This window comes from Gavia stellata, chromosome 2, assembly GCF_030936135.1.
Source record: "Gavia stellata isolate bGavSte3 chromosome 2, bGavSte3.hap2, whole genome shotgun sequence".
In the NCBI taxonomy this organism is placed as follows: domain Eukaryota; kingdom Metazoa; phylum Chordata; class Aves; order Gaviiformes; family Gaviidae; genus Gavia; species Gavia stellata.
Window position 1 is genome coordinate 68,498,705 of NC_082595.1, and position 27,297 is coordinate 68,526,001.

General features: G+C 38.9%; 1 protein-coding gene across 8 annotated transcripts in view; it reads right to left on the reverse strand.

Moving 5' to 3' along the window:
• KLHL32 (kelch like family member 32) overlaps nt 1–27,297 on the reverse strand; it is a 100,112-nt gene that overhangs the window by 13,406 nt on the left and 59,409 nt on the right. For 5 of the 8 annotated variants that reach the window (XM_059830003.1, XM_059829996.1, XM_059829989.1 and 2 more), the window contains 2 exons: nt 26,272–26,487; nt 3,637–4,363 (listed from right to left, as the gene is read on the reverse strand). In XM_059830003.1, coding sequence (XP_059685986.1) covers nt 3,637–4,363; nt 26,272–26,487 — 943 coding nt within the window. The remainder of the gene's footprint in view (nt 1–3,636; nt 4,364–26,271; nt 26,488–27,297) is intronic. The other 3 variants (XM_059830023.1, XM_059830010.1, XM_059830028.1) reach the window with 2 other exon arrangements.

Below are 27,297 nucleotides of genomic sequence, written 5' to 3' on the forward strand. Positions count from 1 at the left end.
TAAGGTTGGAAAAGACCTGTAAGATCAAGTCCAACCATCAACCCAATACCACCATGCCCACTAAACCATGTCCCACAATGCCACGTCTACACGTTTTTTGAACACCTCCAGTGAGGGTGACTCTACCACCTCCCTGGGCAGCCTGTTCCAGTGTCTCACTACTCTCTCAGTAAAGAACTTTTTCCTAATACCTAGCCTGAACCTCCCCTGGCGCAACTTGAGGCCATTTCCTCTAGTCCTGTCACTAGTCACTTGGGAGAAGAGGCCAACACCCACCTCTCTGCAACCTCCTTTCAGGTAATTGTAGAGAGCGATGAGGTCTCCCCTCAGCCTCCTCTTCTCCAGACTGAACAACCCCAGTTCCCTCAGCCGCTCCTCATAAGACTTGTGCTCCAGACCCCTCACCAGCTTCGTCGCCCTTCTCTGGACACGCTCCAGCACCTCCATGTCCTTCTTGTAGTGAGGGGCCCAAAACTGAACACAGTATTCGAGGTGCGGCCTCACCAGTGCACCCTTCCCTTCCCTTCCCTGCTGCCTTTGCCATGATTTTATGCTCTATTATTTTTTATTCCTTCTCGCATTTGTCCCAAAGGAGCGGCAAAGTAAAGCCGATAATGAATCCCAATAATAATAACAATAGCAACCCTGTAAGTCTAGTCAGCTTTCGGTTAGCAAAGCCTTTAGAAGACAAGGGGCTGTAGCAGAGGTGCTGATGCTTTGGCTATAGAATAAGTAAATGGTCTGTGTGTGGGTCATGTTTTGATGACTCTCTCCACAAATAAAAGAGCTAGAAACTTACATTATCACTATTTAATTTATTCACTTACTAAAAAACTGGGCACATTTTCATGGTTACCTCACCAGCTGGTAGTAGCAGACTGACTTTGAGAGCCCTTGCTGATGACCCGGTATTTCCCAGAAAAAGCAGTAGGGATACAGCTCAGAAATATCCCTAACTCAGCCTAATTTTTTAATTACTTAATTTTAGGCCACATACTTCAAAATTAGGTTCCCTCCTGCATTACTGAATACTCTTATGCCAACACTTTACATCTGATGATGAACAATGGATTTTTTGAGCAGTGACTACTGATATTTTTGGAACAACAAAACATCTCTCGGTACTATTCCCCTGCCCCTGAATATACATGTACAGCGAGCTACATTCTAGCCCTAAGCAATTAATTAATAATAGAAAGCTAGCTAGTTACTGCATCTCCAGCTACTTTTATTTATAAAATAACTCTATTCAATACACAGAACCCAGTTTTCAATCTGTGAGTACATAATTCAGATCAATACCCTACTGAAGTATTGCATAGAATGCTCTGGTAATTCATAATAACCTGTCAGAATCTAGCAACTCAAAACTCCTAAGCATTTTCCCAAAAACTATTATCAAAATACAACCAAGAAGTCCTGTCTATCTTATTCTACTGCCCAAACATTGGTCCTTTCTGTGACTTTACAACGGAAGTTATGTTGGTAGCATTTTCAAATATAAATGGAACAATACTGATAAAATATTTTTTCTTGTTTTGCCCAGTTTTAAAGATTTCATCTAATAGGCTTCCACTTACCTCTTCCCCTGATTCTACAGCTGTATTAGAGGCATATCTTTGAACAGAATATCACACAGCTTCATTATATAAATGCAGGTAGTATTTAAACACACAGGCAGGCATGCATTTCACTTACGTAACTAAGCACATTAATTAATCCTCAGCATAATTTGCCCTTTCCTAGCATATCTGGAAACAGTAAAAGTAATCTTCAACCAGTCCCACATTTGACTTAAAAATCTCTATCAAATACTTCCTTGAGGTTTTTTTTTGTACAAAAAAAAAGAATTTAAGAAAAAATATTACTTTTGCAGGTACTGGAGCAAGGACCACATTCTGATGGATGTTTCTAGTGCTTGTTCAATGATTTCATATGAACATATTAACACTATTTCCTAAGAAGTCCTGTTTTTCATAAATAGAGACTGACAATTGCAAACCACATGAGGAGAAAAAAAAAATAAAAAAATCAAGACACAGCAGTAGTATCACCCATGTATTTGAATTGCCCATCACTGGGACACATCTCTCTCCACTGATAAAATAGGAAGCGTAGTGAACATGCCCCGCTGGTACCCTAAAGCAGAAACCCTGTTTCCATACTGTACCCAGGTCTCAAAGCCCACTGTGTGCACATTTTAGGATTAACACACATCACAAACTCTGCAAGATTCCTTCGATGCCAGTCGTTGAAGAAAGCGACCCAAAGCACCTGCCAGGGATTTTGGTGATTTTCTGCGTTCTGTCAGGCTTTTAAATTCCATGATTTTAGTGTATATGTATAAAAATAGATACCTGCTACCTCCCCCACCAATGTTTGGGAATCCATTCCCACAAGGCACTTAATCCATATGGGCAGAAAGATACATCTGCAAGGAGCTCCGCTAACCTAAACGACATACTTTGAGAATCACAGAATCTTGTAGGTTGGAAAAGACCTTTAAGATCGAGTCCACCCATTAACCTAACACTACCAAGTCCACCACTAAACCATGTCCCTAAGCGCCACATTTACACGTCTTCTAAATACCTCCAGGGATGGTGACTCAACCACTTCCCTGGGCACAAGCACAGCAAAGGCCTAAGTAGCTAACTTAATATTTCATTCATACACCATCTTTTCACCAGAGGGATCCCGGACCGTATTAAAATCCCCAGAGGGTGTACACAGTGAAGATGGCAATCACTGAACATTTTCCTCAAGGGCTGTCCCCATTTATTCATTAACTTCCTTGATAAATATTAGAACTTTATAACCTTCTGTGGCACACTTCTTACTAAAAGGTGGGTTGTTTTTTTTTTTCCTGTCAAATTTTCTGTAGACAGCACCTTGTTCCAAAGCAACTAATAACAGAAAAGTCACTACAAAGATTGATGGCACAAACGTCCTCAACTCACATCAATGTGCACATGTAAAATAAAAAGTACATCAGACGGAGTTGCAAATTATATGTTAGTTTAAGATTACAAGACCTATACTTTCATCTGTCTGTGCCATAAAGCTATGATCACATCAGGCAGTCCTCTGCACTTGTTATGGACAGAGCCGTGAATGATTTCTAACAAAGGTCATCTTGGCCTGTTACAACACACTCAAGAGCAAGCGGGAGCAGTTCATACACCTGCCTTTAAGCCCTAGATCTACACAAGCCAACAAGCACTAAATTCTCCATTTCATTTTCAGGAATAAATGCAGTGGTACCAGATTGTACTACAGAAACTGTGTCTTGTTTTTTGTTTTTAGGAAGCACATAGAATTTGTCATCTGAAACTTGTCCAAAAGTGCATTATCATTTTTACTCACTGTGATTTATGAATGGCGACTGCAGATAGTACAATATGATATATGCAGCTTGGAAACACAGAGCGATATTTAGCAAACAAGAAATATTATATAGATATGTTATGCTCCTATACTTCTAATCAGGCTTAATTTTATGCTTCCAGGCTTAAATTCTTTGAAATACCCATCTCCCAAGACAAACGTTATCCTGACATACAAACCTAAGAAGATTTATTAGTTTCATTTGAGACAGTATTTTGTTAGTACCTCAAACTGTGAAACGTTTTCTACCTGATATCCAAAGAAGACCATCCACCACATATCCCGCATGGCATGAGAGTGATCGATCAAAGGACTGTACAAAGGTCCACTTGTTCTTCTTGGGGCAATAGCGTTCCACTGTAGGTAACACTTGACGCAATTCATTTCTGCCCCCTACAGCATAGAGGTACTCGTCCACTGCTCCCAGCACAAAGTGTTCCCGACAGTTCTTCATTGGAGCTATCTCAGCCCAAGAGTTAGTGCGGGGGTCGTATCGACAGGCAGTTCTCACCGCACAAGTGCGCCCTGTGGAGTGCTCTGCCTCTCCACCAGCTACAAAAAGAAAGTCTCCCATGACAGCAACACAGTGGTGGCTTCTCCCTACAGGCATAGGCGCTAGCTCGCTCCAGTTTGCAATCCCTGCGATATGAACATTCTCTTGATCTACCGGATTGAAGTATCGCAATTCCTTCACTTTACAGATTTCACGTTTTTTCCCACCAACAATGTAAAGAGTGTCTGACTGAAAGCGAGGTTTTGTCCTTCTGGTTTGCCAAACTGGCTGTGCATAGATGCTCTGGTGGTAAGCCAAGGCCTCATTAATAAGTGCTGTCGCAGTTTCACTAGCTTGGACAAGAGGATGAGAAAGAGCTACGGTATGCAGTGTATCCACATCCATAAGGCCAAATCGGACATACTGGAGGAGTTCATCCATGTACTGGTAGCGGCAGTTGTGTTCCAACCACCTCACAGCCAGCTAAAAGTGGGGGGAAGGAAGGGAAAAACAAGACACCCATTATTTGTGTACAATTCTGTCAAAATTTGGTCCATTGAAAACTCTGCTTGCATTCCAAGAAGAGCTATATACTTGCCTCAGTAGTGATATCAATCAATGTAAAAAGTAGTTATGAATGCATGAGTCAACATAAAAGATATCTACTAAAACTCCACCTGTAATACACACAAAAGCTTTGTATTGCACCAGTCCCCCTAAAGAATTTCCACAGCATTATCATATTGCAATACTGCTATGCAATACGCTTGCTGTCCAAACTGTTAGTGATGCTGTAGGAGACCACAACATCCCAGAATCAAGCTGCTGGAGCAATAATATAAATATAGGGACTTTGTGATCACTGGAGACCATGGGTACACTAGAAAGAAAAGTAAGATTACAGTTAGATAATTAGAAAAGCACTTTCTTCCCTCCATCTTTCATTCTATTTATAACAAAATATTGAAGAAATATGAAGAAAATACATACTAAATCCTTCAATATTTTTACTTCCTTCTTAATTTCTTTTATTCACAAAGTGGAGAGAGGTGCAAAGGGACCAGAAATTAAACCAGAGAAGAGAGAAGCAGAGAAGAGGCTCTGCTGGTTTGGGACTAACAGAAAGCGGCAAGGAAGACTCTAAAACTTCAGCAATTGCAGCTGGTATCAACAGCCAAAATTAAACATTGCCTTTAAATTACATAATACATACTGAATCCAACCAGGTCTAAAAAGAGACTAGGAAAGGCCTAAACCATTTCAAGAACTGTTGTGTAAGTTGTTCTTGAAAACCTCCAGTGAAGACAACACCCAAACTTCCTCAGGAAACCCATCCCCATGCTCAGCTATCCTCTTGGACAGATTTTCCTTTTACCTACGCAGGAGCTCTAAACACTTCAACTCATTGCCTCATTTTCCACCTTTGGGTTTATACTCCAGAGCTCAGAAACCCCAGACCAACCCTTGAAATGAATCCATCCATACAGGACAAAAAGCAGTCTGCTACCTTCTTTTTCTCCTCCACCTCCAATGCATTTAATTATGTGTGTTGCAGTTTCCTCTTCTCTGAATGAAAAAGTCTCTCAATCCATCTTGGATCACATTTTCTAATCCTCTGTTGCTTGGCTAACAGTCCTCTGTTACTGAAAGGAAATGCCCCTCTTTCTTAATGTTTCCTGCTGAAAACTGGGTAAAATCTTCCTCCCTAAGACCGTAGTAGTAGTGAATAGATTGGAAGGATCACTTTGATCGTAACAATCTATGCCATTCTTGTTTGTACATCACAACACAAGACTGTCAGTGCACTACGATATCGCTGACTCATGTTTAAGCTTATGACTGAGTACTAGTCACACCTCTTTTTTCTGCAGAACTTCCACAAAGTGTCATGCTTTCTCTGTCATTACTGAACTCTCTACTATTTACTTCAGGCGACTGCTCCAATCTGTCAGGATCATTCTCAATCCTAATTATATTTCCGAATATGCTTGAAGACCATTCTACCTTCTGATTGTCCATAAACATAAACCCCATATTATTTTTTCATCCAAGACATTAACAAAGACATTGACTTGTTCTGGATGAGGACAGACAGAGATACTTCATTTCATCCTGACAAAGAACTTGTGGAGCAGGAGTTTCTAACTAGTCATGCGATAACAAGTTTCGGCTAAAACTTACTGCCCTGTATTGCTCATGGGAACGTCACGTGAAGGAGCTGAAAAGAAAGGCTTCTATCTTACTCAAAGCTTTTATAGACACATGGTATATCAAATTTATTGCTGCTTCTGTATTCTGTCGGAGAGGGAAGATGACAAACCAAAATCACCTTCTTATTAAGATTAATTTGAAACGCTTTTGCTCCACTGTGCTATTCAACCCCTGTGAAACAAAGAATCAATGAAAGGCATCAAAAATTGCAACAGTAGTTCAGTCAGTTAAATGACGTATTGAGTTTCAAAACATGCACTAGCTATAGGTATTTAGACCTGTTAGTAAAAAAGGAGTTAATTAAATACATTTGAAAGTGTTTATGGACTTGAAATCATTGAGCATTATATTCACATGTTCTAAATCCACCAAACCCATGTGTCAGGTGTCTCCTACTGAGTGGTTTTAGGCAACTCCCTACTCCATGTCTTAGGCCATGTGAATAATTCTTCAAAGTCTTCAGAGGCACTTAGCTCTCACCATTGACTAGACACGTGAAATTGAAGTGGAATTCAGGCTATCTTCATCATGATGCAGACACCAACTGAATTCATACCAACTGAATGATGTGTGGGTTGCTATATTAAAAGAGAAGAATTTACAAAAACTGAGTTCGTATCTGTCGTCACTTGCATCCAACAGATTGGTTTCTTTTGCTTATAGTTCATGCCTTCACTCACATCTAAAATGGCATCATGGAGGTATCACCTGTGCTATAATGACAGACATTACAAACTCTTAAAAGGCATGCACTAATGTAAACCAGGTCTTGGTAACCACAGGCTTTTAAAGGAAGTTTAAGGTTAATGCCTGTTAATATCTTAGAAATTCACCCTTCCTCTTTCCTTTACTGTGCTCCCTCTCACCCCCCATAAATACTATATAAACACACAAGCAACACTACATACATTCATACCTTTCAAAGACACAGTATCTGCATTCATTTCTGCATATGGCATGTGTGATGATCTGCAGCAGAAGAGATGGACATCTCCATTACATGCTGCATGAAGTTTGGCAAAAACAACTTGGTTCATACTGAGCTTGGTCTATATGAGAATATTCCTGGAGTTGTAAAAAATGTTTCACCGAAACCAATAATGCTTAACATTTCTCTAAAAATCACAGAATTTCTAAACCACCACAGTGATGGTGCAAAGTGATACAAAGATTCTGTTGGCACTCATAGGAGATGTACAATCTATTCCCTGTATTGAACCAAAACTTTCTCCATCCTTTCCTACACTATTTCATCCCCACTCAACTGTTCTGCATCTTTATTGATGAAAACTTTTGAATATTTCCAAATTAAATTTATTGCAACCTCCTTGGGATCCTCTACATGCTGCACCTAAACGTATCTTTGGTCTACACTACTTCCACCTTTCCCTTCCGACAAGCAACTGCAACAGCAATGAGGAGGGTAAGGTGAATCCCATGCTGTCTTTTGTGTAGGTTGCTACTGGCTCTTACCAGACTCCATGTCTGAGGTCAGTTCGCAGTGGTGTACTGCACTTTACTGTATTAATTTAAAAAGCAGGGCTAAGAACCCCGCACATCATTATATCACCTGAATGGTTTGTAGGCATTTGATAATCAGCAGAGAAGCTCTACTGGGTCTTAGGGAGGCAACTGAGGTCTGGGAATCACAATGTGTTTAGAAGCTCCTGTCCAGATCAACTCAGGCTATTGTTGAACACAATTTGATTACAGTATTCTGTGTGACCCACACCTAATCTGTGAGACTGAGAAAAGGCCGTAAGAGCTAAAAGTTATAATGTTTTTATCTCCTTGTCTTGCTATTGATAACAATGATTGTTACGCGATTTTAAATGCCATAAATTCATTTTGGGACACTTCTTAAAAATAACTGCTAGGAATTTAAGCTACAAATCTTGGTATTTATATGTATATTCATAGAATACAGGACCAACCCCTAAATTGTGACACAAGGCTATGGAACAGGTCATATGGTTTTAGGGACACTCACAAACTGAGCCTTAGACTTATACATTTGTTATGCATCACACATTGTTACAGTGCTCTCTAGCAGAACATGGTGTCTCACACTATGGAGGCACGGGAGCAAATTGAGTTATCTGTGTGGGTGAACAGATATTCTAGTCACTGGATGGTCTGGCAGGTATTGGAAGGCTGGAGAAGTTCAAAAGAAAGAAAATTAAGTTCCCCAACAAGTCTTTTGCTTGTAGTAGAAATAATTACTGATGGACTGTAATATAGTTCTAAATTTCCTTCAGTGTAAAGGAGGCAAATATAACTCTCATGAACATATGGAAGAAGCACAAACTTCCATGTAGCATTGACAAATATACAGATGTTTGCTGATATGCAAGTTCCACCACCTTTACTCAGTTTTTGTTTAATCCAGACTTAGAAACCTGGTGCCTACATCGAAACTCAAAAATTCACCCTGTCTATACGCTAATTATAGCGCCTATTTTTTAGCCTCTCTGGTAGTAGTGATTGGCAACTATAATCAGTATCAGCAAAATAAACTCAAAGCCATTATACACTTTATGACATTGCATGGACAGACATTCAGACTTTTCTAAGGAGATACCAATAGTATTTGAAATTACAGCTGTGTTTAAAACGCAAACAAGTAAGCAAGCAAAAACAAAGAGACCATCCACAATTTTGAGGTTTAAAATATTTGTATCACTGCTAAATAATTTACAAAAATAAGGAAATACTCCTACTGCTAGTATGATATAGGCAAATTCTGTTTAAACTGCTAGAAGCTTCTTTTCTATTAATTTTAATGTATGAGTGTGTGAGAAAAGGAAGCTACAGCCTAGTGCCTATATGAACTTTAATAAATAATATATTTTGCCATATTCATCTTCTAAACTAAGTAAATGACACAAGTAGACCCTCAGAAGGACAGGATTTTCAAACCAGATTAATTCTCTTATTCTAAAGCCTTAACCCAAAGGATTTTTCTTCTCCAAGGTTATATTACTTGATTTAGCAATGGAGTACATTCTCAAAACAGCAAAAAACAGATGGAAAAATATATTGTGTCACAGTTGGAGCATACATCTAAATACACCTGCATGTTGGACTGTGATTTCATTGCATTTCCAACTGCTGCTTCTGCTTCCAGCACGGTGCTTCAACAGCCCAATTCGCACAGCCTCAGAGTGTGGCCCTTCCCCCACTGCTGTTAATGGTGTATGTACTGCACACTTACCACAGCCAGAGAGGGCACAGAGGCAGTGGAGGTTAAAGCTGAATTCAGAGTTTCACCCCTGTTGAAGACAACCCTGCAATAAGTAGTTACCTGGTCTTTTGGGCTGCCAGCTATCCCGGGAAACAAGAAAACCCAGCATACCTGTGCCTTGCCTGTTCAGTGTCCTCCTGCAATCCTTCTCATGCCATTCTGCGGGGACACATGTCAGACCTTCACTTGACATCACAGCAAGTTTTCTAACAAGAAAAGCCAAGCTACTTTACGAGTGCAAAAAACTTGACATACTCATTAGATGCAGGTTCACTTGGAAACTACTTTAAGCCACAAAGTCAGTGTCAGAAAAAGTGTATGTCCACAGTGTTCTGGGAGAGAAAATGCTCCTCTAAGCTGAGCTCTGCAAGAGGCAGGGACCACGGGAACTCCATTAAAGTCATCTTGGTCTGATCTTTAGTTGATGTATTCACGTAGCCACACAGTCCGCAAAGGCATTATGCTAGTTTATATCATCTAAAGTCTCTAATAACTGAGATGAAGGCAAAAAGTGACAGTGGTGGAAAAAAATGAGGTTTTTAAAGGTTTCTTTTTTTAGCAACAACAAATAAAAGGAAACATTACATTTTATAAGGTTTCAAAACAATGAATTCACATTGTCTCATTAAAACAAATGGAACTCTTAAATAAAATAACATAGTAAACATCCTCATTTTAAGAGAAAGGACAATTTTAAATACAGAAAAGCGGAGGGAAGTATTTTCCTGGAGTGATATCAGATATATTCAACACAAATTATCAAATTTCTGTGTGACAATCTGATGATGATATATACCAGGGAAAGAGAAAGAACCACAAATCTCACCTGAGCAGTCCTTCTGTTGCTTAACTTAAGCAAAAATGTTAGGCCAGGGAAAAAAAAAATCAAATTAATATCTTTGCATCATTAGCATCCTGGACAGTGCTACAGATCTGCTCCTATTGACTGATAAGCCAAAAAGAATAATGAAAGCAACAGTTACTACAGCAATCACTTTAAGGCACTGAGGGAACTTCAAAAAATAAAACTTGAAGAGTACTAGTTCAGTGTTTGAGAACACTAGAAGTATGTATTTTGGCCATAAACTTGCACGTGATTTGGCCTCTCCTTGAAGTTTACCTAACTCAGCAAGCCTCAGGCATTCCAGACTGGAACCTCTTGCCTCAAAACCCCGGTCTGTCTCAGCTGGCTATCATCAGCACCACTCTGGCTCTTCAAATCTCAAGTTCAGGAGCAGAACCTATCAATAAACCAGGACATTTACTAAAGCTCTGAAACAAAGTCCACTGAAGGCTATGAACTTCCACTCTTTAAAAATGAACAGGGATTTCCAAAGGGCCTGAATTTGGTTCTCTAAAGGGTCTCAGTCCTTCTCTCTCTCCAGAGACTACAAAGGACAAAACCCGGAGGGTTTAGGCTATCAATTTAAGCATTTTATTTAAGGTGAACTACATTGGACTGTATCACCCATTTAAGAATAAAAACATATGGGTGAAGAATTGTTTCGGGGGGAAAAAAAAACCCCAAAACCCACCTAACACAATTTTTCAAAGCCATGAGGATATATAAGCCACATGAATATATTTTGAAGTTAGTACATAACCACGGAGCACAGCCTCCAGACTCTTTGCAATTGTATCAATCAGGTACTACCTTACAGTTGTGGGCAGCATGGAAAATGAGTGGTTCAAACCTAGATGCTGAAGAGCCTTAAAGATAGAAATCTTTTTCTTCTTTTTATTTTGAATTAAAAATGTGCATAAAAATAAGACTGTAATGAGCTGCATGTAGAACAATCAAAATTATGAGGTATTTGCATTTCTTTTGCACCTTGATCCAAACAACTACAAAATTATGCATAGGATTCTCTCAATCTGAACACAGTAAATATTAATAATCTCTGAATCAGCAAGGAAATGCCTTTTGCCCCTGAACCTTGAAGAGAGACTTTCCAACTCAAAAAGTTGTAGTACAGTGACTGAGACCGTATTTACAAGGCACCAGGCAGAGGCATATGCACGTAGTCTGTGAAAATAGAGCTGTGCCATCCCCCACCCTCTTTACACAGAGACATTTTAAAATTACCTGTTTGTCAGTTTAACAAATGTGTGTCTATGTAAGCAGCCCCCTGTGCGGCGCTGCGTTAGCAAGCACGCACGCTTTCATTTGCACATTCTGATTTTACAATCAGAATTAAAACATTTGCTCTGTTCGGGGTGAGTTGACAAACAGATTTTAACATTTCCTTTTTTTTTTTTTTTTAATGTGGAAAATGAAAGAAAAGTGTTCCTCTAGATGTATTATGCCTTTGGGCTCCATTTGAGGGAAGGGAAAAAAAGACAGAGAAAGCTACTGTGAAGGTCACAGAGTGAAAGAACTTCCTCAGGGCACAGAATAAATTAAATCCCAAGGAAAAAATAAAATGTGATTTCCAGAGTGTGAGGCACAAACTCAAAATGACAATGATTGACAGCCAAACTATATCCGTGCAATATCGAAGACTGCACGTTCTCATTTACCTCAGTGTAGCCAGCAAGCGCCCATTAAACATCCGTCTGATGCCCAAATTAACCTTCTTGGCAAACTGAAAGAGGCACAAACTATCATAATCAACCTTTCATTATCACAGCAGCCTCTAGTTAAAGGGTCAGAATAATTGTGCCATCAGAGCCCTGATTGTTTTCAATCAACAGACGACTGGAGTGACAGCTCAGTGATGGAGTAGTTTGATGAAACCGCACCAGGCCTAATCAGAGCAGATGAAAGGAAGGCATGATTGGTGCAAATGAACAGTCGTGCCTCTCTTTTTCATTTACAATCTGAAATTACTCTTAAATTTACAGGGGTTTTTCTCCCTTATGAGTACCTCTGAAAGAATGTTTGACTTATTATGAGTTCTGACAGTGCAGAGTTATAAAACACAGGTAGGGTTTTCAGCCCAGGATTTAAGTGGGTATTCAGCATAATTTTAACAAATTCACTCTTGAAAAGCACAAAATGACTAAAGACTTCCAATGACCTAACCTTTCAGTGCTGTTTGATTAGCAGAACAATTTATCATGGCTCACATTCTTCATAAATGAAGATTTAAAAAAATGGGCAAGGATTTCTTGCAAATGTTTTCTCTTAGCCAATATATTTATTGTGCTATTGCTCTCCTGTTCTCTCTCTCTCTCACACACACACGAAAAAAATTAAAGAACACTGCATTAATAACCCTTTTCCTCTTAGAGTGAATAATGGAATCCAAGCAAGGGATTGTTTGGTGATGAAAGCAGAGACCAATTATCATGCCACTGACAGCATCAATATTTAGTTTTCTTGTGGGTTGTTCATTCCCACATTCTAAGGGATGGAAAATGAATCGATCCCACTAAGTGTTTCTTACCTTACTCACTGGCACAGAATCAGAGTGCCTCACAAATGAAAAGGAAAAAAAGAAAAAAAAAAAAGAAGAAAAATTGGGGGCTGCTTTGGCAAATTTTGGAGAGAATGGAAGATTCAAGTTTCCTGCACCTCCTCAGCTGCAGTTCACTTCCCCTCCCAGCCTCACCTAGCTCCAGGCACATGGCTTCCCATCCTCACAACAGTGCTGTAAGGAAGGTGTGGTAAATCAAAAGAACCTCTTTGTACCTCTGAAGGAAGCAAGTATTTCAAGTGGCAAATGGTAAATCTTTTGTTCTGTGATCTTGGTCATCATCAGATGCTCTCTAGTCTGTCAAGCATCACAAAATGCATTACCAACATTCAGGTCAGCATACCAAAACAAAAAAGCAGCTTAGAAAAAAAGATTAATATTTGCCTGAAGGGGGAACAGATAGAGATGACTGATCCAAACACCAAAGGCTTTTAAGAAATTTCGTTTCCTGTACCTTTTCCTCACACTACAGAATGGAAGATTTGATTCCTTAAAGGTTTGGGGCTCTAAGCAGAACATTCATCTAAGTGGGAAACACACAAGTGCACTCAGCTGAAGAAGCTGTGAGCAGGCTTGCACATCCTTGCTGACACAGAGAATGCCACTTTCACTTGTTCCTGTTTCACTTTAATTTATTGAAGTCTACTGTTGGTGTAAGTAGGTTGAAAGGACCAGGCTCTCTGGTGCTTTTTCTTTGTATAGTGAGGGAAGTCTTAACTACCCACAGATAGCATGAAGGCTTCAACCCAGCCCAGTTAAGGAAGACCTATTAGCTCCAAGTCCTAGATAAAGGAAGCATGCCAAAAGTTGTCCAGTCTGCCAGTGATTTGGCAAGTACTTCCCCCCAGTGCTTCCACTCAGTTGACAGCTGAGTTTCACCTTCCCTCCTGTTTCAAATATTAAAATGCCCAACTTTTTCGAAATATAAAGACTCTGTTTACAATATACATATGGATTTAGTGAACTTTTGGAAATGACCCCAAAACATTCCTAACATGCCAATGGAGAAGGGAAATAACAGTTTGGGACTGTGCCGCCATTATGCTTTGTTTGGGAAGGCTCAGAAGAAAACATGCTTCTCTCTACACAAATAGCAAAGTCTCACATTCCTATTTCCCCACCACATTCACAGTGGCCCCACCACAAGAATCACACCACATATTCAAAGATGCTGTCATTCTGCTATCTGTCCCCAACTCCCACCCAGCCATCCCCACACTAGTGCTAGACCCCTGCTTCAGCAGTGGCACTGGCTTTGTGTACAAGGGGGCCCCTGAAATGCATTCCCCAAATGGAGTCTGAGGGCACAGCTGGCAGGAAAGACAAAACGTGCATCCCTCCAGACCCAACCGTAATCACTGCCGTCCAGTCACAGACCCACAGCTTCACAGATGGACAGGGTTTGGAGGACTGAGGGATTGGGCAGTAGGCTCAGGCAAGAGAGAGGGAAGCCAAATATAAGTAAGTTATGACTTCAGGAAATAAGTGGCCCAAAAGGAAGATTAGAAAACCCCAAGGTTCATTAGATCTGGATGGTGAAAGCACTTGTTAGTGTATGTCCCCCCCTGGCCTCTTACCAGTCTCTGCAAAAGCTGCAGGGCATTTGTCCAGAGTACTACTTTAGGAAGCTCTTGGTCTGCTAAATAAGAAATGCTATACTTCTTGGTTGGAGTTGTGCTGGTTTGAGATCTACGTGATGTCAAGACAACAACCTGCAGTCTTCAGAACATCAGCCTGCAGTCTGTGAGCCACAGAGGCAGAAATTTGATTTTGATCTTTCAGCACTGAATAACACGCAGCAAGCAGAGCTGTTGGCTGAAGTCTGACTATCAGCACGAATGATGCATTTCATGATATGATACTGTGATTAAGGTAGAAGTACATAATGCAACTGTATTAATAACAAACATTTATCAGAATTAATGGCATTAAAGTGAATCACAATGTATTAAGAATATTTCTCAATTTTTCTCAAGTGCTGATAAGATTTATCTTCTTAAAGCGTTTAAGCTGTAAAGCATCAATCACCAGTTACCCGATTTCCTCACAGGGCTGCGAGACAAAAATATTGTCCTGCACAGTCTTCAATAGGTACAAGGAAGGATACATAACCTACATGACTTTGGCAGATTTCTTAGTCATAATTAAACAGTTCCATTAGTAACAATTTTAACAGCTGTATCTCTGTCTCAGAAATTTTTAATAAACGTTTCCACACAACATCCTTGTGAGGAAGGGAGTAATTCTTCATCCCAAAGATGAACTCTCCACCAACCAAATACAGTCCCCTGCATTCTCAGTCCAGTGCTTCACCACAAGCTTCCTTCCTCCCTGGTGCTACGTAACAATATTGGCCTTGCCAGAAAGGCCATTATTTTATCAAAAAGGTTGTGACTGTGTTAGTTTCACTTTTTGTGTATGTGTTTCCTATGAAACACATAGAAAAAAATGTCAGTTTTATAATACAGTTAAGAATACACTTTTCAAAACTGTATTCACTTCTTTCACACACTTTATCCAATGCATTTATTTTACCATTTCTTATATATACTGGAAACGAGACTAGACAGAAGCCAACCTAGAAGACATTGACTAAATAAAAATATTTCAGCTTTTTAGACTTGCAATGAAATAACTATGATTAAAAAAAATCAGCTTTACAAAAGGCTAGCTGAACTACATTAATATATAACATTATATATGGTAATGAATCATTATATTAAAGCAAAGAGCTGCTATAATGGAAAAACTAAACTTTTCATCTACTCAAAGTGAAGTAAGGTAGGGACAGAAGGTAAACTCTCAGCTGTTGTAAATTATCACAGCTCATGGAAGTTTGCCATTTTACACCTTCTGGGGAATCTGAACTTCAAAATTATATAGCACTTTCCTTCCAAGTATCTCAAAGCAATTTATAAGCAGTAAAACTCGAACTTCTCTGAGAGAAGTGTACGTTTCAACCATTTTCCCAACGTGGGAACTAAGAGAGAGAAAAATTAAGTGATATGACAGAAATCAGCAATGTTACAGCTAACACATAATCAAAATCTTCTGTCCCCTCAACCTGTCCACAACCGAGTCTCTTTACCCCACTACCAAAGTCCTGTGGAGTTTTTTGTGCTCCACGCCACAGAATGGAACCTGGTGAGGTGCAGGTATCTGAAACTGAGGACAAAAGGGGTCCCTAAATATCATCTGACAAAAGTATTTGAGATATTTTTGCAGCTGAAAAGCACATCTCCATACAGGCAATAAAACACTGCATTCTTTCTTAAACTTCTTGGAGCAGCAAAGACAAAACTATCCCACAGTATGCTTCAAGAGAAGCGTGTTCTTGCGTGATCAAGTCCTCAAACCATGGAGTAGTTTCCTTTACAGTCATTTGGAGCTTCTCCACAAAGGCAGATCTACAAATGTGCTTCTTGCACCTAACTCATCCTTCTACTATGATCAAAGGAAAGAGCAAAGCCCAGTGCAACCCCTAGCAATGACACTCCATATGTACAATTGTGCGTTTAAAACCTGTACGAGCTAGTGTGTAGCCCCTATTGCAAGAGACTTTACAGCTACCCTACTGCTGACAACCACTCTATTTTCCTGTGTACTGCAATGACTACCACACCTGGAAGCATACACAAATAAAATAAATGAGCTGGGATTGATCACACTGGAAAAGCTCTACTTACTCCTGCAATCAAAGTAAATTTTGTTTTAACACGATCATCAGAAAGGAGTGTGGAGGGTGACAATCTATCCACAGCAAAGCAAAGCAATAAAACCAAACCCAAAACATGGCATCCAGAGACAGAACCTCGCTTTATCCTCAAACAGGTCCAGCCATAGACAATTAGAAACAACAAGCAACACCCCCCACAATAAAAATTCCTAAAATGTAGCTTCATAGGTTCCTAAAACCTATGAAGCCTAATAGATCTACCTCTGTTTAATAACTAGATCAAATGGCAAGAAGCTCTGAGGTAACAACTTATTGCCATCCATTTTCTAACACATCACAAAATGCCCAAGTTTGGACCGTCCATCATTTGTCATGATGGTAAAACTAACATTGCTAGGTGCTTTATCTCTGATAAGTTTTTCTGAAGTTGGAGTGAACAGAAGCTTATCTCTTCATAAACACAGCTGTCTAACTAGGACTCTTAACTGTGACTTGATTGCAGTTTAAGGAGATCAAAGTTTACAATAGCATTTCTCTTTTCTCAAACACAGTGAGGGCAGAGCGCATGGGAGGTGGAAGAAGAGGACCTCCCCCCCCAGCAGCCATCACTTCAAAATCTAGAATTACTCATTTTTATTTTTAGAGGAAACATTCAGGCTGACATCACATGCACTGAAACTTCACATAGCCACATTCAGCATTAAAATAAGATGCTGGAACATAATTATAAGTGGAAATGACAATCTTTCACCACCCGATACACATTGTTTTTATTGTTATTCCTCTCTTGATATTTTTTCTCTTGAAATATGTTTTGGAAGTATAGTGGCTTTCTATGGAGACAGGAATCTACAAGCTTTCATCAGTAAAAATTGTTAGAGAATGAAATAGGCACAAAATCGACAAAATTCTATAAAAATGCAATTCAGCTCTGTGAAAATTAGTCTAAATGGTTCTTGAATGTAGGAAGATTCCTATTCCTTTCTTCCCTATTGTTAGGGTATAATTTTCTATGGATTGAATAGGCAAATCCAACAAATCACATAAAAATGTATCATTTTCTATAATAATCTTGACAACAGCTATACAGGACTTGTATGTCATTAATATCTTAGGTCACACACAAAAATTAACATCAAAGTACACAACCTCCTTAGTCGGTTTATATATACATATGCTCTCAACATGCCATGTTACTACAAAATCACCAATGTCAATTTTTCCAAGCAAAATCACCAGGTGGTTTTATTTATTTTTTTTTAAAACCAGTGATAGGACCAGCACCTTCACTACAGGAACTTTATTTCTGTTTTGTTCTGCTTTACTATTTTAATGAACCAACTAAGACCTCTGACAAGACAGTGTCGGCTTACCCATCTGGGTCTCACAGCCAAAAGCTGTCTGAGTGTCCCCTACTTTCTCCCAGCCACTTCACCCCTGCAGTTATCAAACATTAGCCACCGAAGTCCACACTATGCATTAGTGAGCCTGATTCTTCAACTCCGAAGCGCTGCTGGAACCTCATTTTAACGTGGACAGGCCCACTAATATTAACTGTGGGAACATTTAGGCCTTTTCCTGTCAGCAATTTACTTCTGTTTTCTCAAACCCTGTGAAGAATGTGCCTCAGAGGACAGCATGACAACAACAAAGTTACATATGTATTTTAGGAGTTGGTATTTCTTTCGACTGATTTTTCACATAGGGATTTTTTTTTCCCCATTCCATTTTCAAATACAAAAAGAACAAGCAAGTACACAAGCAGAAGCTCACTCAGCTTTTTTGAGAACAGAATAGTTTCCCTTTTAATCAAATCACATCTTCTTAATGATGTCAATTTTATTGACTCTGATTTAATCCCCACATGATGGGCTTCAGAGTAATGCAGGACTCATTATTTTTAAGTGATGAGTTAATTTTTCAAAATCAACTAATTGTCTTAAGAATGTTATTTCTTTTAAAAAGTGATTTAAACACTTAGAGCCACATTCGTAAATACATTTAAAATCCCAAATGTACCTCATGAATCGTGAATGTCAGAGCTTCCCTACTACAAGATTAAAACAAACATAAATTTATTATTTAAGCCAACTAAAACACACATCTGAAACAATCAAACAACTGCAACTGCTAAAAGGTGAACCTCATAAAATTCAGACCTATAAGGTTTCACACGAACGCTAAAATAGGCTCCACCCTAAAGGAGCAGTTCGAAAGCTTTTCAGCACAGATTCTCACTTCAGAGACTGTGATCTTTCCATCTGTCACTACTATCCCACATAGACCTCTAGCTTGGAAGCCACTTCACAGTGACGCTTCTTAAGAACTTTTTGACAACTGCGTTTGTCGTAATTTCTTCCATTTCTCCCTGACACAAGGGAGTCCAAGGTGATCAAAGGAGTATAAGGACCCCTTTCTCATGACTGAATGAAACCCCCAGCTCTGCAGCTCACTCACACACCCGGAAGCTGCCAAGTCTCCCTGTTGGAGTACGCAAGGACGGGCAGGAGTGCCACTGCTTTTCATCTCCTTGCCTCCCCACCCTCCTGGAGCCACGAGTGTCCTGGTCCTGGGGCAGGAGTGATAGCAAGGGACAACAGCTGGTCAGATCTCAGCAGTCACACTGAACTGCACCCACTTAATAGCAGATCTAGGCATATGGGTGCAAATTTACTTCATCTAACTTTACATATTTCGTTTAGGTACAAGCAGAAACACTTAACCCCAAAAACGGGATTCTAGCTATCTTAACAGACTGATGACAATTTGTATGGTTTTAGACAACCTGGAATTCAATTTTCTTTCTCCATCCTCTTTGGCTCCACAGTTACAAATACAGATAATGCTTCTACCAGCTCCCAAAGGAAAACTTGTTGAAATACGGAGCTGGGAATTCTCAAAAGAGCTTCTCATTTTCTATCATTTTCAACAAGCTTAAATCCATCAGAAACAGTGTTAAACAGCCTTACTAGGATTTTGAAAGAGTAGAGATTACTAACATTTGTATCTCTGAATGGAATGTATTAACTAAGACGTAACAACAGACTGCCTCACTTGATCATCCATGGTATCTGTGGGTTTTAGACTTTATTTATGTTGTTCTTTTCTTTAACTTAAGAATGAAAGTAATGTATATTTCCAACCATGCCTGGCTTTCAAAACAGCCTCAGCAGCTTTCTTTTATGTAACCATATACCTGTGTATTAATACAATTATATTTCAGTTAATCTCCAACAGATCAGTGCCACAAAGAGCATAACAAACCCCACCATAACAGACTAATTCAAATGCAGAAAGCAGTATCACAGAAGCGGCCTTACTGCATGCACACCTTGGTGTCCTCTTTGTGGCTTTCTAAATCAAAGCACACATCCATTATTGCTTAGCTGAAGAAGTGACCTAAATTCAAGAGCTGTGGGCACAGCAGCCTTCCTAAATACTGGTGTGATGCTCCATGCAGTTCTGAAGTTAATCTGGGATAAATAAGGTGAGGCAATGTTACTGTAGGACACTGAGGCAAAAGTAATGCCCTCCAGCAATTTCTCTATTGCTCACAGCAATAGCAGCAAAATAATCAAGTTTTCTGATTGGAACTGACATGGATCAAAAAGAAAACCAGAAGAGCACACAGTTGCTCCTGACATAAACCTAGTTTTAATATAGAAAATCCCTTTCTATACTGCTATACTTGATAAATAACAGTAATAAGATTAGCTAACATTCAAGAAATAACAGGCAGAAACTTTCAAAAGTTCAGAACAACAGCGTTTATAAAGTTCACAAAACTTTACTGTAAAGGGCAAGGTGGACTGGGGGAAGGTGTTTCATAAAGTAAGAAGACAGTGCCAACAGGGGTAGCATTCATTTTCACTGTAAGCCAAAATGCCATTACTATTACAAATGATGCAGAAATTATACCAGGAAAAATGTGCGTGACCTGAGCACATCAGCAGAGCAGAGTGTGAGATTCAGCTGCCTACAGCCACTGCCTTGATCCACTGTAGCCTGCATGAATGCTGCCTAGTCTGCAGCTCCGGTGGACACTTACCTCCTTGCAGATGCTGTGCCACAACTGCTAGCTTGGCCTATATATCATGGATATCCTACCAGAAATGCTGCACATGCCTATGTTTATAAAAGTAAATCCCACACAAATAGTCTGGAGAGACTGTAGGGAATATTACCATTGCACACAGTCAATTCAGGTGAGATTCCTTTTCCTAAGACTAATCCTCATAATCACAGGTAACCTACATCCTATCATAGGTTTTGTTTTCACACTATTTTTATTTGAGGGTAACCATGTAATCTTGCTTGCAGCTGGTCATGATACACAATACAACCATCACAGATCCAACACAGTGGATACTGGGATTCAAGGGTCGCTCTTTGGCACTTTTACATAGACTACTCATGAAAAGGGTACTAAAAAGGGGGTGAAACCACAGCAAAACATGCATGGGCAATATGCTAGTTTTCCCATATAACCTCAACAATTCACCTCGGCCTTGATATGCATCAAACTCCTTTTTTCTCTCCTCGGCCTCTCTTGATAAGAGGCTGACAGCCACGCTTTAGTGTGGTGGTTTTCTACTTAGGCTAAATACTCACTAGGGACAAGCATTAGACCACCAGACATGATTTCACTTATTGCCCAAGAGAGCACTTAAGCTTATTTCTTGAAGAGTGAAAGGCTAATATACTGTTTAAACACAATGTTGATTACCAAGATGCTTTCCTTCACTTACAATTTTATGTCATTACTTGTTTTGCAATAAAACTTAAGTTCACATTTAGCAAGGCACTTAGTCCACATTTCATCAAAACATATATATACCCCTGAGAAACATGAATTTTGCTCTCTCCATGTTAAAAATTGCTCTGTAGAATCAAAAGATTGACAGCAAAAAAAATTCAAGTACTGCACTGAAGGAATGGCAAGCTTATACTGGAACATGACAACCCACTTTAGAAACTGCTGTTCTGCACAGGAAAATGTGGGCATCACTGGAGATGTATGGAAGATGCCTGTGGGCCTGTCTTCAGCAGAGAACTGTTCCATCGTAACAGCCTGCTATAATGCATACACCACAAAATTTCCAATAGCACTGAACTCTGTGGGATTTCTGCTGGAGAATACTTTTGGACCTCCACAAATGCCACCAGGAGATTCAAAATGGAGCTCAAGTGTAAGAAAAGACAGTTGAAAACAGGGCACTTTATTCTCCCCCTGAAAAGGATAAACAGGACTGTAACAAGAAAATTGGATTTCTACATTTATTATTTTTATAAAATAGATGCTTAAAAACTCATATTGACCTGTAACACTGTAGTCTTCCTGTCTTTTATTTTTCTATTTATTCAAGCAAAAACACTTCTCTAATACAGATACCAAAGACTGATTTTGCACATCACATTCACAGTAACAAAAGGAATAACTTGTGCTACACTTTCACGTGTGAAACATCGTTTTATGAACACATAGTTCACAAATTGCACACAAGGAAGTTAACAGGGCTGGAATGCCTTGGGAGCCTAGCCCTGGAAAATACATGACATAGTTGCATGCTTTCTAGCTCAATAAACTACCAGTTTTTCCTAGATTGCTTGCTTATCAGCTGATTACCAAGAAACTGAGTTGCATGGCAAAGTAAAAAAACAAGAAAAAACTCCTAACCTTAACTTCAGAAGTAGTATTGGCAAATACTAAAACTGATCTATTTTTAATGTTAGTTGTTTAAAAAATATATATCCTTTAACAACCTACTTAACCAGTAGCAGAGAAGAAAGAAACTAATTTATACTGACCTCATGTTAAGATTTTTTGCCAAAAGTGATTTGAGAGTCCACCTTGGATCAAGTGCAGTATTTAATGCAGTATCATTTGACCAATGTATTGCTGGGAGACAGAATGATGCAGCAGATATTTCTATCTGTAACTATTACTATGATCCTTGAAATACGAACATTTATGCCTCATGACACTGAAGTTTTTAATAATGAACAGGATAAGGCATAACTATACTACAACTAAGGCTAACATCAGTTTACTACTTAAATCTTTGACTTGCTTTCTACTTGCTAAGGTTCCAACAGGAAGCCCTCTACTGCTAGACTTCTCTGAGAAGATGTTCTGTCGTACAGGCTTGGTTACCTTTTCAATTATCAGGGGAAAGAATTCATTTGCTTCTTTAAAGTAGAGCCAATGAGCCTTTCTAGTAATGGCCAATTATTAAAAGATTCACTTTTCACTTTGTGATAAACTAGACATTTATGTCCTCATCATGACCGTTTCCTGTGACAAAAAACATACTGCACAGCTCATGATGAAGAGGAAAAATACCAAAGAATTTGCTTTTTGTCCTCCAACTTCCTCAGGATTCTTTCCTGGTTTTCTTCATTTTTTTAATTTAATCCTTTCTTCCACGTCACTGCTTTAAGTTTACTCACATTTTAATGCAGCTGACAAATCATAAATTTCATATATACAAAATAATATTTCATAATCTCACACACTAGTAAAATGTAAAAAAATCAATATGAAAACAAATCCTATGTCACCGAATAATCATTGTTACTGGCTTAGCCTAGCTAAAAAAAACCCCTAATGATGGAGGCTAGGAAATTGCTCCAATTTCACAGCCTATGAAGGTTTTCTGGTGGGCTTTATTTCTGTTATTTAAGAAATGCATCATTATATTCCTTGTCTGTTGTCTCCACTAAAAATAAGACACCTACCTTAGGCCTAAGAGTTTCATAAGATTTTAAGAGGTAGAAAGAGGAATGAACTACTTAGTTTGTCCACTTTACCCTGGTTTGGAAGTCACATTTTCTTTTCTGAAAGACTCAACAGGAATTACTTTAGTACTCTAACCCACATCCTAGTGGGTCACATACTGACATTAATATTACTGTTTGACTTTCTCAAACTTGGTTTGTTCAAGGTTATATTTCACCATATTCACTAAAACTGGGCAACTGTGAATTGGTAGTCTAACAAAAATCCAACATGTGCCAGATAGTTTAAATCACATTCAAGCATCACTCTCTGTACACATTTTGATGCATTAAAATAACTGCCTTAATCTTTATGTGCATTAGGATTGAATCGCCCAGTGGACATTGGGAATTTAAACTAGTGAAAATAAGTATGCTCTGCAGAGAGTGGCACCCTTTCCAGAGGTTCTCTGAAGGAAGCTTTAATTTGTGCTTAAGGCCTCATGGGAGCCCTACTAGTAAAGGTGCCTGGGGGACACACTGAATTCATATCACCATAACACGCATGCATGTGTGGGCGCAGGAGGCCACACTAGTCAAAGGTAAGACAGACAAATCAAACTGTAGCATCCCCCATCAGCTTTTCTATTATCTGCCCCACTTTGTGCCAATTTCCTCCAGCTTCCCCAACACCTCTTGCTTTGCTGTTCTTCCTTAAGACATGGAATGGGGATTTGTCAAAGTCAATGAGCACTTTATTACAGTGAGAGTGCTCAGTAATGAACAATTCAGCAATTTAATGAGATTCTGTAGATCTGTCTCCAGCCTGTCCATCAAGTTTCACTTCTATAAAGCACCCTGACACTAATCCTCTGGCATACCCAATCTTCACCCTGGGCTGAATATTAGATTCTTCCATGGTATATTGCATTACCACTATAACCTTAGCAAAAATGATGAACTTAACTACACTTGAGGCAATATAGTTGGTCTGATTTGATTTTCTTCTATTGGGTTGACTATGAAGGAATTACTTATTTACTAAGATAAAGCAAAAAGCCAGTTTCTTATTGCCTTCTGAATGCCTAAATTGGTAAATATTTACGTGTGTCTTTTAATTCATACTGGGCACCTGGAATATTTATAAATATATATTTATTTCTGGTTGTACAGACTGAATTAAAAAGACACAAGCACGTTTTGCCTGCAGCAGAAAACTAGGTTAAAAAAATTTCTCAGAACAGCATTAGTAACCTTTAGAGAGGCAATTATGATAACACTCAAATGGACAGTATGGCGTTTGTTATCACTCAAAAAGCAGCATATTACCTATAAGTATGTCTCCCCAGTACGGTCCTGCAATAGAAACAGAAGCTTTGTCATATTTGCCTTATGAAGTGTTCATTGACCGGAGTGCACACAAGTAAGAAAATTATTTCTGAGCTCTTCCTGCAGGACAGGACAATGACACAAGATTTAAAAACTCCCAGTTCCCAAACTTTCTTTCAGCAGGTTGCATAGGGCATATTACTCTGTATATGCTTGTTCATCACTGAGCTGGCATTAAAGAATACTTGTGCGGCTTTCTGTAGCAACTTTTCTAGCAAAAGCATACCCAAGCATGTAGCTAGGAAATTTCACTAAACCTGCAGAGAAATTATGATAAAACACAACTGGCCAATCAGCCATGCCCCATATATGAACTTGTACATCAAAACTTTTTCTGATAAAGGGAATATGGGCTAGTACTCCAGAATAACATGCCTAAAAAAACCAAACCAAACCCACCATCATGGGTAGTGTGCTGCAGGTACTGTTGTACAGACATCCTCCCGAGGCTAGGACAGGTAAGTCTAACTTCATACTGATGTATTTGCAGAAAATACCATTTTTGAATAATACTCCATAATCTAAAGCCTCAAAGTTTCAGAAACAAATATACCAGTTAGACTGAAGGGTTAAGTTACATCTGTATACTGTCTTTGTGGTTTGAAGAGCTTAACTAGACATTTTTATTTTTTAAGAATAAGTATTTTGTTCCTGCATGATGCTACACAGATGAACACACATTTTACACTTTGAGAAAATGATGGCATATAGATGAAATTATTTGCGTAGAACAATCCAAAATATAAGTAGATAAAAAACAGGGACTAAAATATAAACCAATCTTCTGACTCTCAGTCTTCTCTGTTGGACCAAGATAACACACTTGCTTGAAAGAAACTCGTGCTTTCTTTTTTAGGAAATTACATTCTCCCTTGAAATACCCTGAAATACTTTCCTTCTAGAAAACATGACAGCAAAAAGGAAACAGAAAGAAGTGTTTGGGTAACCAGTGTTACAGATATTTCCTTCTACTATATCGTGAACTGCAATTTTTAGAGACATATGACAGGAATATTTCCAAGGATAAATTTTGTTTTAATTTTTGTGTTTCTCTTTACAGGCTATGTGTTTTTTTCATATTAGGTTTCCCCCCCCCACACACACACAAAAGGTCACAACATAATGCTTTTATCATGTTAATATTCTACGGCTAGCAACCTGGTCCTTTTCTAGAGCCAGCTTTTTTAAAAGAAACAATCACCACCTCCAGCTTCTTGCCACAAACCTTCCACTGATGCCTCTACTCATCTCTAAGCAGAGCAGCTTGTGTGGTGATTCGCTAATTTGCTTCAGGTAAAGTCAGCTGTGGTGGCCTAAACAATTTAAATGACTACGGAAGTTACACAGCTAAGTTTGTCTGAAGAGAATGGGAGACACTGCAGAAGCAGGTTTGCTGCCAGACTTGTGGCACTAGCCTCACCAGAGGCAATGATAATTGAGTTGCATGTATTGGCCATCTCTTCCCACCAACAACATTGGATCTGGAAGAAAATCCCTGGCCACATCTCAGTAACACAAGTTAAGCAATAAGAGAAATTTCTCTTTCAACAAACTAATTGCATTAACACAACACAACATTTTTTGAATTTCATTTAAAAATTTCCCTTGGCTGTTATTCACAGTTTCTGCTCAAGTGCTCATTCTCCCTTGAGATTGCTCCAGGGTTTCAAAACAACAGATTACTGCTATGGTTTATAGAGTATCACACATTCTGCTTGTTCACCAGTCTCCTTACCTGCCAGATTTGTTCTTCACTGAGTGAAGTGAGTCTATCACTTTTAAAAACCTCTCGAAGGAGACGGTATGGAAGTGCCAGAACTTCTTCAGGATGACTCTTCAATAGCTCAGAGAGATGTTTTACTAAGAAGTCAACCACTGCATTCTCCAACAAAGTGAGGTTGAAGAGGTCCGCAAGCTTATACAGGTCCAAGTAATTAAAACTATTTAATTCCTAAATGGGTGAAGCAAACAAAATATGTCTCAGGAAAAAAAAAAAAAAAACAAAACAGAGAACAAAAAACCCCACAGGCCTCAGATAATGAAAAAAGGTTGTTCCTTTGGAGCTGTGGAGAAGGAAGGTAATATAATTTGAAATGAATTAACACAGCCTCATTCAAAATGTATGCATAAATGCTACCAGTACACATACAAATATATATGATAGTACTAATTTATATTGCAACTGCTAAGGTTATATATGCATACAGCATCTGTAAGAAATATGGATTAGTACATAAAATAATAAATGATCATGATTTACACTGTATGACAAGAGCTCGCAGGAGTTAACAAGTGGATTAAAAAATGTATTTGTTAACTACAATGGTTTGTTACAAAGCAATTGTTTGTTCATTATTTATTGTTTTGACTGAGCTAGAGCACCTGTGTAGCACAACTTTTAGTTCCATGAAACCTCACAAAATATGAGATGCTGAGCTACATTTTATTATGTATAAATTTATCTTCAGTGAACAAATAGACCCTTTTTTTCCAACCACTGACATCAACCTAAGTGGATGTTGGCCTTGTATTCTTTCTCCCCCTCCTTCTAGCAGCAGACAAAACTGCGGAGACAAAAGCTACGGTAACTGAATGCAGGAAGTTTTTTTCCATCCTCCTAACAGATAACCTATATTTATAGGCTAATGTTTTCAACTTGGCATCCCTTGTAAATTAGTGCCTGGACGGCTAACTACTGCTATTCTAGACCATACGTTCTTCAGGGGAGAGGCACAGAATTCATCTGTATTAGAGAAAAGTG